This window comes from Poeciliopsis prolifica, unplaced genomic scaffold, assembly GCF_027474105.1.
Source record: "Poeciliopsis prolifica strain line A6 unplaced genomic scaffold, Auburn_PproV2 SCAFFOLD017, whole genome shotgun sequence".
In the NCBI taxonomy this organism is placed as follows: Eukaryota; Metazoa; Chordata; class Actinopteri; order Cyprinodontiformes; family Poeciliidae; genus Poeciliopsis; species Poeciliopsis prolifica.
The window spans coordinates 9,548,878-9,565,159 of record NW_026562392.1 but is presented as its reverse complement, the minus strand read 5'-3'; the positions used below and the strand labels follow the sequence as shown (position 1 = coordinate 9,565,159).

Genomic DNA, 16,282 nt, shown 5'->3' with positions numbered 1-16,282 from the left:
GGTAAAGTGTCAGGATCCTACCACAAGGTCCAGGTTCAGCAGGCTTGTTTTCCCACAGAGTCTGCAGGCAGCTCAGTCGGTCTGGAGGCTCCATGCAAAGCTTCTTCATCACTTTACTGAGGAGAGAAGTGAAAACGTTTAGCTCATTCATTTCTGTGCTGCAGCAGATGAAAGCCTCAGAAATTATCTATTGCTGTAGATAAAAGTGAAATACTTTTGCAATGCTGCAAGAAAAGGCAAATATGCTAATGGTTTAATTGAATACTTATCATCTAAAGTCCCCACATTTATTGAAAATATTTTAAGATCAACACTAAGGCGTTTTAAATAAGGCTCATTAGATTAGAACATCATTACTCAGCTTTTTGAAAGACACTTGCCCTGTTTAAATGACAGATTTAGTTTGAGTTTAGCTCAGTTAAATATTTCTGTGAGAATAAATCCAATGTTAAGATCCAAAAACCTTTAAAAAGGAGACTTCAGGTTCCTTTGAGGTGTTAGAGGATTAAATGGATCATCACGGTACCTACAGAAACATCTTACTAATGGACAATACAAAACTTCATACATGAACAATCAGAAAAATTATACATCCATGCAGAAGTTTAACCTTCTTGGGTTTTGTGCAAGGAGAAATCTAAATTTCTGAAATGATTCAGCGAAAACACTAAAAAGGGACTTTTTTAGAAACACTTTTGTAGACTAATGTATCATCCGTACCGACTACACTTACCTGGGTGGTAGACCAGGACATATCCTGAGCAGACAGTTTCCTACATGAGCGACCACATCATTCACCTCCTCTGTGGAGAGCAGCTTCACTGAAAATGAGCCTCGCTCATACTCTACCAGTAGCTAAAAGCATAAATTGATAATGAATGATCAATACAAGTCAGTCAGTAAAAAAAAAAAAAAAAACTGCTCATAAAGCTGACCCCAAAAGTTGTCTTTGCCCTTTATGCTTGTCTTTTTTTATTGTTGATCTAAAGAATTAGTTTGGGAAACATGAGCAAGAACATGTTCTTGCTTTATTCAATTGTCCGTCTTTTCTCAGCCCAAATGTCAGATTTTTTTTGTTTTGTTTTGTTTTTGATGAGACTAATGATTTCTATATATATATATATATATATATTTTTTTTTTAAGTATTTTACTGCATATTAGCTCAGTCGTGTTTTTTTCATTAACACAATTAAGGATTTATTAGATATACTAGTAGACAGGGGCTTAATAACATAAACAAACCTCTTAACCATTTGAGTCTTCACTGCAATTATGCAAATGCTGATATATTGACACACTTGCTTCCTCTGTGGGCCAGAATTAGCATATTTCTTCCTGGCAGGGACACAGGAGACCCTCAGTCAAAATATTCAGAGAACTGACAGTCAAAATGAGCAGGACAGGGGTACAGCTGCAGAAACAGGATGGTGTGTGACAAATTGTACTCTGAATGTTGCTTCTACTGATTGGCAGCTTACTCGCTCCAGTCAAAAAGCCTTTGGGGGCTCAGCCTAGATATGTCTGCTATTAATGAGTTTTTAAGGATTACAGAAGGATTCAGATATTGTGAGGGTGTGTTTCTGGATTTGTCCATTTTAGCTCCTCATTAAAAGATGTGTTGCGATTTTAAGGACAGTCTTTCAAGCAGAGATGAAAGATTTATGAACATTTTAAAGCACTCGTTCAGATGAGCCGCATCTGAACGAGTGCTCACAAACTTTAATATGTTTGTGCTTTTTCCAATGAGAAGCCAAAACATTACAATTTGACAGAAATGAAAACAATGTCTGATTTTCTTCCTAACCAGGTCAGCGATAAATTGAAGTGTGATGAGGCAGCTATTTTTTAAGCTCAGAATGAAGAACATGATTAGGTTTGAGCAGCATCAATTCCCAATCACAATTTATAGGAGCTGCTTCAAGTAGTACGTGTGCAGGAACTTGGTGCCTGACACTTGGGAGAGCTTCAATTTAAAAATCAGCACACTTTGACTTTTTCCAGAGGTAGTGTTTATTTCTTGCTTACGTTTTTATACAATATTCCTGAGATTTGTCATTGTAGGGGTTATTTTTGTCGTTTTTACATTCTCTGCTAGTTTCACAACAACTGGAGCCATAAATATGACACTTCCAGTTTCCCAGGTACATAATTAGTACCTTTGACATCCTTTGTCAGACAGGCAGCACACAAATAAGTAGTACATATATGTAGTAGCAGCAGTACTTCAAGTCCAGAGTTTACAATCCCCTTTAAGAATGTTTTTGTTGTGTTTGTCCTCCTACAAAAACCATATTAGAACAAAAAATATATTTTCCATTCCCATCTTTTTCAATTTTCAAACATTTTTGAAAAGCTCCAGGGAGCCACAAGGGCAGCGCTAAAGACAAATTTAGCAATTTAATTGAAATCCTGAAGGAAAATCTGCTGCAAAAGATTTGGGCTGGAAGTTCAACCCAAATCAGCATGATGGTGGTGGTAGACAAATAGCAAGGGCTTCTTGTGTCATAATGGCCCAGTCCAAGCCCAGACCTGAACCCTACTGCAGCAAGGATCGAAAATTGCTGTTCAAGCACACACTCATCCAATGAGTTTGAACTATGTGGCAAAGAAGAATTGGTAGCCAGGTAATAGTTGAGATGTTCAAAGTTGGCAGACAAAATGAATACTTTAATATTAGAAGATTATATCCAGCTCTAAATACAGTGCAAGGCCTGAAAACAAGTATATATTACAGATTTTTCCTGAAAACAAGTATATATTACAGATTTTTCCTATCATAAAATATTAATTATGTGATTGTAAAATGATAAAATTTGAAAGAAGTTAAGGGGTCTGCAAGCCACACAAAATTAGGCTTAGCTTACCTTGTAGCTTTAACATACTTAAACTAATGCACTCATTTTAAACAACATGTAATGTTTCCAATAAGCCATTTTTCTTCTACTCTATTTATATTTCCAAAAATGTAAAACTCGTTTCAATATTTCATTCTCATAGGTAATGTGCAATACCTGGGTCGGCTTGCTGGAAGTTATTCCCTGGATCTCCAGATAATTAAAGGAGTGTTCCACCTACAAAAAAAGAAAAAAATCAGATAGAAAAAAAACTGCTATGAAATCAGACAAAGACAAAGAGGTATAAAACAAATCTGATCTGTTTAGTTTTATAGTTTCAGCAAGAGTTTAGCACTAGATCAATCAATAATTTCATTCAGAAAGTATGTTTCTTTAAATGGGTTTGATTTTTGATGCATATGGCTATAGTCACTTTTACTGTTAAAAAACAAATCATTATATATATATATATATATATATATATATATATATATATATATATATATATATATATATATATATATTTTTTTTTTATTTTTTTCCACCAGCTGACTCTTCCTTCCACAGTTTACAATTTGTTCTGCATTACCATTTCCAACACCCTTGCATTAACATATTTCATTTCTGTTTAAGGAGGGCATTTTAGGACACCGAAAATTAGAAGGAAAAACCTCATTGCTTATACTTCCATGTCTAAAAAGAGACCAAAATAAGTTGTTTTACTGTGACTGAGTGCAGTATCCTGCACCCAGTCACAATGAGCACAGTTTTCCACCACTCCTTCCTCTTTCAGAAAGCCGAACAACAGAGAGCCTGAGGGCAGCGAGACCAGACTATTCCAGGTGGGAGCTCTGTTTCTCAGGCTTGGCACAGAGATGAGAGAGAGGAAGAGGATATGCAGTCTGTCTACTGTCTCACTACAGTACAGAGTGTGTGTGTGTGTGTGTGTGTGTGTGTGTGTGTGTGTGTGTGTGTGTGTGTGTGCGTGTGTGTGTGTGTGTGTGTGTGTGTGTGTGTGTGTGTGTGTGTGTGTGGGTGCGTGTGCGTAGGTGTGTGTGTGTGCCTTTCTGTTCCCAATGGGTTTGAACACACTCAAATATATAAACAATCCGATTTTTTACATTTACATTTGGAAAAAAGATGCCCACTCATTGATTTCCATTCTATAGAATCATTTATAATCATTTCAAAGAAGGAAATAAATAAATACACAAAGGATGAAAAACTAAAATCCCAAAGAAATAAAGCTCAGTTTGTGAGATATGTTGCCAAACACACAAAAAGGAGTTAGGCTTCATGTTTTCACACTGGATTGTGTAGTTTGGAAAAAAAAAGTGTGAGAAGATAACCTTATTGACTATGCTACTTGCTTCTTTGTCACAGTTCATTCCACATGAGCAGAGGCTTAAAGGCTGCATACATTTCCCTCAGTGAATATAGTACAATGTAAAGCATAAATTATGGGCCTCAGTAGACACCAGCTAAATGTGTGTCAGGTGAATATTACAGGTTTCTGGTTATCAAGCGCTCTCCTGTTGTGACTGTGCTGTTACTGCTACTCTGCCTGTGAGAAAATGCATTGTTCGATGTCTGTGGTCCATCAGCAATGCTCGACACACCCACTGGTTTCGACCAACATTTTAATCTTCTGCTACACAAACTATGATTACAGCAACTTTTAGACTTTGGTGTGGCACAATAATATACAATGCACCTTTGGCATGGATTTTTTTTATTGTTTTATTTGCAATTTCATCTACTTCTGCTTTCTGATGGCTCTTACTGAAGTCAATATGGTGATAAATCTAAGCTAACGAGTGACTACAATGTCACACTGGGAGCTGTGTGGTGGAACCAAATGCTGTTTGGTCAGTCATCCACTATCCATCTGTCAACTTAGTAGCTCATCTTTTTTGTGTTTGTTGTGGTTTCAAGTATCTCTTATCATTTAGGTTTCATTGGCTGGTATAAAAAAATGATTGTAACAAATCATTTAATGTGATGTTATGCTTTATTTTTACGCTTACAGTGTATCTTAGCATATCTGTTTTGCTGCATCGCTTTGGAACTGTTTCAGATTTTTTTCCAGTAAAGAAAGAAACATGGAAAGAAACTTATTGATTCTCGGTCACTAAGCAGAAACAAACCAAAAACTAGAATAAAAATGCCAAGATTAAAATATTGGTCGTGATTATCTGTGGGTTCCATCACTCGGTGCCACTAATAAGCTTGATGACAATATTAAAATGAATGTTTCAATCCTAAGACAAAGAGTATAAACCTATGTGAAAAGCACTTTACCCATTTATTTATTTAACTTTTAAGCAAAAGTATAATGAATGAAGTTTAAAAAAAACAAATATTTTTTGACACCGAGTTTTCATTCTTCTACACATAGCCAAACCTGGAAAATACTAAAAGGAAGTTCCAGATTTTTCCAGAGCCTGGCATAAAAAACAAACAAAGAGGCGGGGAAGCTGGAAGAAGACATGAATGATTATGTGAGTGAGAAACAGCCTGTGTGAATGCTGCAGAGCAGTCACAGACTGTTAAGCCCCAGAGCTTTATACAAGAGGAGCCAAATCATCAATCGAAGAGCCTTGCACAGAAAAACCCGCTGAGAAGAGAATAAAAGGAGCCACAGGCAGTTTTCAGCTCTGAATTTACAGCCAGGAGCAAACTGAGTTTCCATACTGTAACATAGCAAGTCGATACTGAAGCTTTCTGCTTTCAAAATCAATGAATTCCCCCAGCTTCAAAGGACTTAAATAGATTGGATAAATTCAAATATTTTTGAGCTTTTATAAGCCGACCAAACAATAAACAGTCATGGATCAGCGTTCATCTCAGAGAAGCAAGAAACTTCCAAGTTCAAATCTTTCTGCATGGAGTTTAGATATTCCACCTGTGCATGTGTGGGTTCTCTCAGGGTACTCCAGCTTCCTCCCACAGTCCAAAACATGGCTGTTGTGTTAAGTGGGCTTCTGGTCTACAGGTATGAGTGTGTATGCATGCTGGTCCTCTGTGCTGCCCAGTGATGGGCTCTCGACTTATCCATGGTGTACCCCGCCTCTCGCCCAATGACCACTGGAGATAGGTACCAGGTTAGAACTCCTTTAAACGTACTTTTGCATAAATTGTTTATTTAATTGCAAAAAGTATCAACTGATTTTTTTTTTGTGACAAACAGGAGAGAGTACCCTGTGACCAAAATAATTTTAGTTCAGCACAGTATAATTAGTGCATTCCAATGGAGTTTTTTCCTTTGTTTGTTCTTTTTTAAATAAAGACGATACCTCTGCAGTCTTTCTTACCTTTGCTGGAATGCGTGCTGTTAGGAGGTAGGCTCGGTGAGTCGCAAGAGCCTAAGAGAGAAAAGAGGGAATAATGAGTGCATAGCAGGAGATGTATATAATTAGCAGCTGTAAATATACTCTGCGAAACAAGAAGAAAATCACAAGGAACACAGAAGAATGTCCAGCTGACTCAGAGAGCAGCAGACACGCAACTCAAACATTCCCATAAAAAACACAAAACAAGAACGAATGGGGAGGATTTTAAGTCAATGCATTAAACCAATAACTTCAGAAGCTCATTAAACTTTGTTAACCAAATAAAATCCCTTAAACACCACATCTTAGAGTGATGCATTGACTGATGCATCACTCCGTCAACGCACTTTTTGAAGATTTTGCCTGCTGGAAAAACAGAGAATCTGGAGCCACGGTAAAAGAAATTAAGGACTGAAACATTTACTGAAACATTATGACTTACACAATATGACTTACCGTAAGTGATTTGTATTCATTAACAAAGGTACAGTCATAAAAAATTAAAACAACATCTTAAAGAAAGAAGGAAAATACCTCGACCTGCAGCTATAAGCAAACAGAGGGAGATTTTCCCCAATTTGACAGAATACTTGTGATGGTCAGCAAACACAACTCCCAGAAAAAACAGCCATCTCTGTTAAATATCTGAAAATAATTTCAACAATTGACTGTGTTCGAGCATGCCACGTTGAGTAAGACACATTTAGCTTCCAGTCATCAGCAAAACGCCAGCCAGAAGTAGACTTCTACTGATGCCTGAGAGAAAGAATGCATGGAAGGTGGTTTTCAAAGAAAAACAAGGAAGAAAGTGTGTACAAGAGATGAAGAGCAAAAGTATCTGAACAAATCCAGCAAAGAGAAAAGAGGCACAGAAAAAAACATAAAGTGACAACTGGATTTAAAAAGTCCAGAAAGTGACATTATTTCTAAAAGAGGTGAAAGAACGAAGCAGAAGCGTGTGAACCAAGGGTAAAAAAGGATGACAGTGATTTCTAGCCCTGTGCGGGTCAGCTCCACAGGCAGCGTTTGCATGTTTTGATGTGATGGAGGCAGACAGGCAGGCCTGTATGGCCAAAGATAACCTCTTCTAAAGAGCAAGAGTCACGACTGGTTTGCTCAGCGTTTCCTCTCCGTGCATTACATCTCATTCCTGCACCGTGGATCTTACATGATGTGTGGCTGCAAGGAGAGGTCCAAGATGATATCCAACGTCAGATTGAAATGTAAAATAAGCCTGCTAATTTTTCACAAAATGAGCTTGTCAGTTTGGACAATACTTTACATTTATTTATTTTTGTATGTTTTTCTTTTAACAGGTGTAGTTATCTGGCAGGTCATTCACATGTTTAATGATAGATTTTTCTGATAACCTTTAGCCAAAAAAAAGAAAAAAAAAATCTGACATTTGCACTTTCATCTTTAGACCGTTTTTTTAATGTTTGGCAACTCGATTTGTAATTGAATTCAAAAACAAAAAGAAGAAAGAGATGTATGCATAATCTTAATCTCTCCTTTAATAAACTAAAATGATTTAAAATAAATGTTGGTTGAAGCATTGAAGTTCTGAGTAATAATGCATTTGATGCACACAGAAACAAATCTTTTCCTTGTTTTTTAGTTTTTTTTTTGCATGTCTATTTGCTTTTGAACCATTCACTTCTTCATGAATGTTATAAGCATTTATTTTGCTGTTGTTTCAAAAATCACTCATAAATTAGAATATGATGTCGGATATATAAAGTTCAGTGAAAAAGCTTTTTGACAATCATTTTTCAGGTTTAAGCTGTCGGACACTGAAAATCAAGAGAAATAATGTTCTTTGAGTAATTTGTAAAAGAAGCACTAAATCCAGTGGAAAAATGTAAAGGTGTTTTAGAGCTTGTCCCAATTTACACAAAAACGCACAGAACGATAAACTTTATCCGATCTTCACTCAACTTCAGCTGCATTAAAGCTAATTCTGCTTTCTGATAAATTTGCAATTTTTTATGCATTTGTTAGATAGGGAAATAAAACCAAATTCACCAACTTCAATCAGAAGCCAACTGATTGGCATAACAATCTGAACCATTTATAATTACGTTTTTGGACATCAAGTCTCAACAAGTACACAAGTGATGTCATTTGTTGTAGGAGGTATGATCATGAACAACAATAGAAGCTAACTTGTTTAAATGTTGTATTTCCTCCAGATGAATTTGCCATCACAACTCATGTTTTTCTCTGGCTTGCCAACGTCCTATCATTTCCCTCAATGCATGACTGCGCCACTGCACTCTTCCAGCACAGTGCTCCCTCCATCTGCCCTTTCAAAGGGACAAAGGCGTTACAGTCCGTGAACCCCCCTTCTACCTCTCTACATCTCTGCTCACCATCTTAAGTGGATTTAAGCCTTGAGCCTTCCTATCCATCAGTGATTTCACGGTGACCAGCTCTGCGCCCTCAGATACACTCACACAACCAGATGGCAGCAGTACTGGAGCATGTGTACTCGGCTGAGGAGAGCATCTGCCATGACTCTCTCTCACTCGCTGTGATGCACACAATCTACCACACACTGGTGGCTTACATACAAAAGTACTGCCACCGGCTGTACAGTACCATTTGTCTTGTTGGCCTGCAGCACAGAGAACACACAAACACTGACACGGAGATGAACCGATTGCTCAGCAGGAGACTGGCATAGGCCGATTTTCAACTTGACTAGCCTGATTAATTCAACATTCAAAATTTAAAAGTTTTTTTTTATTTTAAGTCACTTACAAATAAAGTTGGAAGAGTCCAACTGTGCTGGTAACTTTTTTTTTTAGACTAAATGTTTAGCGTTCAACAGAAGTTCACTTGAGTCATCTGAAGGTTTAGTAGGAGAAAAGCGACTGGGATTCTTTGATTCTTCCTGAGGCAAAATTATTTAGGATGTTGTCTTAGAGTAAGAGCTGAAAACATACAGCCATGACATTAATTCACAGATCCACTGCCGACAGGCTTTTCATTGCATAATTGTTATCAGAATGTCCTTTACGTGCAGGCCGGCGTATCTGACATTAATGAGTTGTGATGTCCCAGCTATGAACATAAACTGTCATCACAGCATGACAGAAGTGACTGTTTCTAGTGCCAAGCAGAAATGGAGGGAGCCCTCACAAAGACAGAGTGAGGCAATGATGATACAAAGGAGGCCATAATTAAATAAAAGGGACCCAGAGGAGCAGAACAAGTGAAATTATTAAACAGATGACCCAAAATGGAACCACTATTGAAAATACATTAGAGTTGAGCAGATCTGTTAAACCGAAGGATTTAAAAGTTTTATCTTTTCAAAACCTATCGCATCGTATTTGAAAAAATAACATTAAGTGGTTAAAATGTCTGTTTTTAATTTATATAGATATTTAAAGGAAAGAATTTTCATCTTGTAACATAAAATAACTATATAAAAAAAGAAATGCTCGGTTTTCTTAATTACTTTTAAATTAAATGCCATCTGGGACAGCAGCAGGTAAAGACATAAAATCCAAACAGAAAAAAAACAACAAATGACAAAGTGGAAATGGACATGAGTTTTGTCCCCTGGGTAAAATAAATGACTAACCAAAAATGACTTTCAATGCATGCTAATGGGGAGTGGAGGGAAGGGTGTGAACAGCACATACACGAGGGTGGCTGACAGTTCTCCTTGATCCTTATTGGTTATTTCTGACCAGGAGCTGCGCACTTCTCTACATGGGCATATTACCCTGAGGGGAAGCTAGAGGAGCTTAATTTTATTTTTTCACAGATTATGTGTCACAGGTTTTAACAAAAATTACATATTGCAGCTTTCTAACATTTTTGTAGACAAATGAACTCAATGGAGTTCAATTATCTTTACTTTGTAAGAGTTTTGTGGAAATCTTAAAGAAGCCACTTCCATATGAATGACTGAGGAAAACAGTTGAATTCTTGTAGGTCGTTACTGTGAATCCAGGCCTGTGAGCAAACAAAGCAAGACTCTATACTCTACAGGGCAAAGACATTCTGCAGCATCCTCTGCTATTACAGCTCATTATTCATGAGATCTACATTAACCTAATCTCACTGGGATAGTTAGTCAGCAATGAGTAATAGATGCATCATATCCAATATCATTAAACACAACAAGGGGAGAATATTTTAGGTTATCCTCAGCCATTAGAAAGAACATCCAATTACATGTTTTTTTTTTGTTTGGAAGAATTGGTTTTAAATAAAGTAAGTATCTATGAATATTACCTGATTCAAAATTAATAGGTTAAGCACTAATGATAGGTCATGGGGGACAGAAGGCTGCTATAGCACTAGAAATTTGTCATTAGTATTCAAACTGAAGTTTATAAAGTAAGAGGTGAGATGAAAACATTAAATAGGCATTTATTAAAGACCCTTTATACTTGTATGTTTTGGACAAGCCAACATAAATCTTAATAAACAAATAATTGATGATTGAGTTAAATGGATCATAGAATGCAACACAGCTGCAAAAAAATCTAATACGGATTTTAAAAAAATGAATTTAAGTCACAGTCATGTTTCCTGTCACATCAGACACAAGTACTACTTTATCTTTTGCAAACAATATTTACAAAAACATTTGGATGGAAGTATAGATTTACAAAAACCAACAAGTAGAGTTAAAAAATACAATTTACCAAAATTTGATTTAACCCCAAAATGTTTAGATTGTTTTTTATATTGCTAATTTGCTTTATGAATAAATACATTTTAGGTACTTAGATTATATTCACTTCAAAACATAGAACTAAAAAAAATCATAATGATGATAATAAAAAATAGAAAAAAAATCCAATTTAAGAAAAATCAAATAATAACTATACAGGTAGTCGTGGAACAACAGTCTATATTTGAGGGGAAATATTTAATACCACTCCATAAAAGCAAAATCTAAATGCAGACTCTGTAGGACCCTCTATATTTAATAAAACGCATTACCACCAGTAAGGATAGACACCTACAAGATGAAACAATGAACAAAACTGCTTAAAATGCAATTTTTCCTCGTAAAGCATTCTCGGATTCCCCAGATACTAATCAGGCAGGCAGCAGGAGATCACTTTTTCACATTTTATTATCCGCTGGGCACATCCTTCTCATAAGCTGTACTGGCAGCCTCAGTGACAAAAAAAAAAAGAGACATCAATTTTCCTTTATCACTGCCCTGCTCATCATTATGTGTTTAGTGCTGGAGAGGGAAGCGGAGAAGAACAAAGGCAGCCGAAAGTGGTGCTTCCTGAACCGATTTGATTGGCTGGTTTCATCAGACTACAGCTGCAGTGAGCTGAGGCATGTGGTGTCTGACTGTGTAACATTTCATGGTTTATTTTAATGCCGTTTTTGGTCTCTGCTTCTGGTCTTGCTTATAGAAAAATTGCCAGTCTATATGTGTTGTTTCATAAATAACAGAAATAATGTACATTTTGAATGCTAAGAATAGAAGGTAGCATTTCGGAGACAATAAAATCCCACGTAGCAGAAAAAAATAAAATAAAAATTCAGCTGCATATCTAAAATGTTCAGAGAACATCCTCTGCTGAAACTAACCTGGGACTAAACAAATGAGCAAGGAGGATTATTTGGATTTTCAGATTAGGATTATATTCAAGGTTTCAGCTCCAGGATACAGATATTGAACAGACACATTTATGTTTTTACAATGAATTATGGTGGGAATGAGACAGCTTGTTCTTTGTTGAGACATTTGTGGCCGTTTAGTTTGAAGAAAAATCCTGCTCATTCATCAGTATTCCAGCTACAGACAATGGGGAGGACGTGGGTTTGGGCTCTGTGTGTGCAGCAACGTGATTCTGACTCTTGGCTTCTGGGTAAATAAGCAATCACTGCAGACCACAGGGATAAACAAGACAGGCAGGAAAAGCTGAGGTACAAACAACAGTACAAGAGGAGTCCATGCTACATCTCACATGAAAAAGTAAAAGTGGAAAATGCACTGGAGTACTACTGTATCACTGACACAGACGTGTATTTGACACAAATAAGAAAAATAAATAAATAAATGAGACAAAAGACAGAGCAACTAGAGCAATGTGGGGATGAGGGAGGAGGAGTCAATCTTGTTTGATGTTGGCAGGACCCATGCTTTTCCACTGAGATGGCATCAGTGAACACTAATAAGACACACAGATAAACACAAACCCCTGTTCTGCACCAGGGATCAGATAGTCAACACATGATCCAACTACAAGAAAATACATGCTAAAAAAAAAGATTAGAGTTGTATTATTAAAGCTGAATTGTTAAAGATCCATTATGAATATCTGCAGCTTATAGGCGTCTATAAGTTACTAAATGGGAGCATATCATTTTGGGAATGTTTTAAAGCGAATGACCAAAGATGTGTTTATACCCCCATCCTCCCCAAGAGCTGCACAACCAGTGATCTTAAGAAACAAAACAGAAAGTAAACAGCTGGTTTAATGATTGTAGGATCATTAAGTTTGCAAAAGTTATTGTAATTTGCTGCTATGTCTAGCAGAAAAAAGTCTAGATTATCCAGAAGTTATAGAATGAGTGCCGTTTTTACACTGTTGGATGTTCTCCTGAACTTTGCACCCATCATTTGGGTGCAGAGATCCCACACTGACCATCTTGTTTAAACTGGGTTTAGGAAACACTGTGATCTGAGTGAATATATCTGAGTGAAGCATTTTTATCCAGGCAAACAGTATTTTTCCTTGAGCAATACAGCCTCTACAGAGGAAGCCTTCCTGCTACAAGCTATTAAACTTGGATATAATGCTGATGATCCATTTGCTGTGATGGATGCTAATGTGAACCAGAGTATGAAAAATGCATCATGGGTGTAATAAGCATGTTTGATTGGTTTCCATTACTATTTGGGTGTCTATCTGTTTTGGTATAGAGGCAGCGGATCAGAAATTTAGCAGATATGTTGATATCAAATATGGCCATTAATTTTTTCATTTTTTGCAGAAACCCAAAATATTAGTAAAGTTCACTGAAGAACAAATGTGAATTGATGACACAAAGGGTAACATGAATAGTTGTACATTAATCTGTAAAAGAGTGTTTATGTACATCTGTAGAAAGATACCAACAGGATGTGAGCCTGGCTGTAAGCTACACACCAAAAGCTTTGCAGTGAACTAACTGAGAAGTAGCAGCACGTGTTCAAACTTTGAAAACACAGACGATACGGATGATTTGACTCTCCTCTGGTCTGAGCTGGTGGTAAAATTCACCTTCTATAAAGCGAAACTTGAAATTCAACCAGTCACGGACAATGTAACTGGGAAGCAAAATAAACTACAAATAATTTTCTATCATGAATCTGTTATTTCAAATATAAAACATGCATTGAGATCTATTGCTTTGTGAATGTCTAATGTAATAAGTAGTCATGACTTTCAATTGTGACTTCTTCTGTGACCTACAAACCTAATTCAATTACACCAAGTCAGAACCATCTGACCCACTGCAACCCACAGTAAAACTAGAATACATTTACTGTAATGCTGCATCGGTCATCATAAAAAGTCACTATTTAAAATATTACCCTATAACAAAAGTCACCAAGTGGCTCATTTGGTCCCTTTGGGGGAGAGTTGAAACTTGATTTATTAGAAATCAATAATGTAAAGTTATTAAAACAAAATCATTCAGGTCAATGACGGGGTCAAATTCATTACCAAGACTGTGTGAGTGACAATGACCCTGACCTTTGAGATAATCAGGGTGGGATTTAGAGACAGACAGACAAGTTAATTATTTTTCATTTTTTCAGGGAAGCTTAGCAGCACTTTCAATTAGGAAACTATTTTTTTAGACAATCTTTTCTAGCCCTCCTGTTGTCCTCGGCTCATGTCGACCGAGGACAAGCCCTTAAAAAATATGTTTTTCAATTGCAGCTGCATACAGAAACTTTAATCTAACAGTCCTGCATCAGAACTATGGTGTGCACAACTCAGGGGGAAGTTTAGGCTCAAGCAATCCAAATGTGAACTTTACAAAAGAAATAAAGATAACCAAACCCAGACTTCAGGTCAGACTGACCGGAAGACTAAGGAAATTACAGCTGGACAGGCAAACAGTATGGAATGGCATCACTGATCTCCGTAAAACTGATATCTTTTCAAATTTCCCCCCCCTCCTGTTGCCCTCGGGTTGACATGACCCGAGGACAAGCCCTTATAAAACATTTTTTTAATTGCAACTGCATACAGAAACTTGAAATCTAACAGTCCTGAATCAGACCTACAGTGTTCACAACTCAGATAGAATTTTCTGCTGGAGCAATTCAAATGTGAACTTGACGAAAAAAATAAGAATAACCTCCTGTTGTCTTCGGGTCAAAATGACCCGAAGACAACAGGAGGGTTTAAAGAATAATTTTTCATAATTTATCCACTTCACATAGAAATCTTCCATAAAGGACAAAACAAGATTATTGGTTCTTATAAATGAAACAAGTAACCATCATAAAATAAAGATACTGGCCATTTTTATTTTTCCTGTTCCTTCAAATAGTTTGGTGAGGGAAAAGGAAAAGATGACAAGATTTCATATTGTGTGTTTGTAGTTTAACACCACATTCGATTTATTCCCAAACTAATAATACTCTAAATTTATACTTCATGATGATTCTCATCTCAACCTCATCCCCCTTCCATGCATGAGTCCTCTACAGACTATTTTGATGTTTCTTTTACCTCTGTCTCCATTCATCCACTTCCCCACGGTGTGTTTGATAGACTGATGTTATTATCACCTTGCCCTTCATTCCTTCGTCTTTAAAGGAGAGTGACTACTGTATCCATCAAGATTGAGTGGGCTTAAGAGACGCCTCAGGTATTGGGTGCTCCACTCCAAGGCAAAGAGAGAAGGGCCTATCAATGTTTGAAATAGGAAAATTGATTTAGGAAAAAAAAATCTATATTTTCACAGCCGTGTGTGTGCAGCTTTATCGTGAATTGATATGGTTGAATAGAGATACATTTGCTGAAGTTAGAGATACGGCAAGTAATTGGCTGAAGACCTGAGTCAGCTAATTTTCAATCTGACCTCTTGGTCAGAAGTTTATAGCGCTTGTTTTTAATCAATGAAAGCACCATACAGGTGGGTTGCTGTAAGGTGTGGAAGTTGTCACTGTGGGAAGACCTACTGTTAGTCATTTTCAGGATTATTTGATGATGAAATCAGAGGATATACAGATACACATTTAGGTGGCAACCATTATTGCTAGTGGATGAATAACAACACAAAGAGTCTCAACAATCAATACATTGTTTCTATTCACTTAAAACTGCATGTTTTATCCTTTGTAATAGGGAAATAGCATATATGCTCCAATTATCAAATATGTTATTCCATTTTCTTTGTCATTAGGCAATTTAACTCATTTGTGATGTTGTTGAGGTCCTTTTGTAAAAAGGACATTGGGTTATCTCCATGAGAAGGGAAAAACAAATTGACCCTTCCGAAGCTTGGCTGCATCCTGTCTCTAGACCCCTGAGAAACTCTTAAAACTACCGTTTGATCACAACCTCTGATCTCCAAACCATCTGTAAATAAAATACTCTTTCATCATGTCTCATTACCCCAACACTAACAGGTTACAGCCCAACAACGAGTTTGTTTTCCCTCCAAGCGGCTTCCTCCAAAATTGCCCCTTCAAACTCAGCTTCTCTGCAACAACAAACAGGGGTTTATTTGTCCAGTTCAGTCAAGCGGAGCACTGATACAAACCCCTGCTCTGCGTCAGGATGAAATACCACAGCCGCTCCACTGGCATTCCTCACTTCCAAGTCCCCACTCCCACTCCACTACATTTTTTTGTCTGAGAGAGTGCATGCACCACTATGGCCTCTGTGTCCTGCTCCCACATAATGAAGCTGTGATGCCCATTTTAACTTAAGTTGAAACCAAAAGCTAAGATGGACAACATTAGGGAATGAAAGAAAAAGTGCCACAATACCAGGGACTTCAGGCATCAAAATGTATCGTTTGAAAATAAAAATAATGAATAAATCATTACTGACTTATCAATATGAGTTAAAACATTTTTTATAATAAACCACCCTTAAAAGGTGGGACATTCATTG

At 36.9% G+C, this 16,282-nt stretch overlaps 1 protein-coding gene across 4 annotated transcripts in view; it reads right to left on the bottom strand.

Moving 5' to 3' along the window:
• The window catches only part of LOC129367528 (F-actin-uncapping protein LRRC16A-like), a 49,169-nt gene that overhangs the window by 25,145 nt on the left and 7,742 nt on the right, over window positions 1–16,282 (bottom strand). For all 4 annotated transcript variants that reach the window (XM_055042053.1, XM_055042055.1, XM_055042054.1 and 1 more), the window contains exons 3-6: window positions 6,150–6,200; window positions 3,013–3,072; window positions 734–855; window positions 22–116 (exon numbers count right to left, since the gene is read on the bottom strand). In XM_055042053.1, coding sequence (XP_054898028.1) covers window positions 22–116; window positions 734–855; window positions 3,013–3,072; window positions 6,150–6,200 — 328 coding nt within the window. The remainder of the gene's footprint in view (window positions 1–21; window positions 117–733; window positions 856–3,012; window positions 3,073–6,149; window positions 6,201–16,282) is intronic.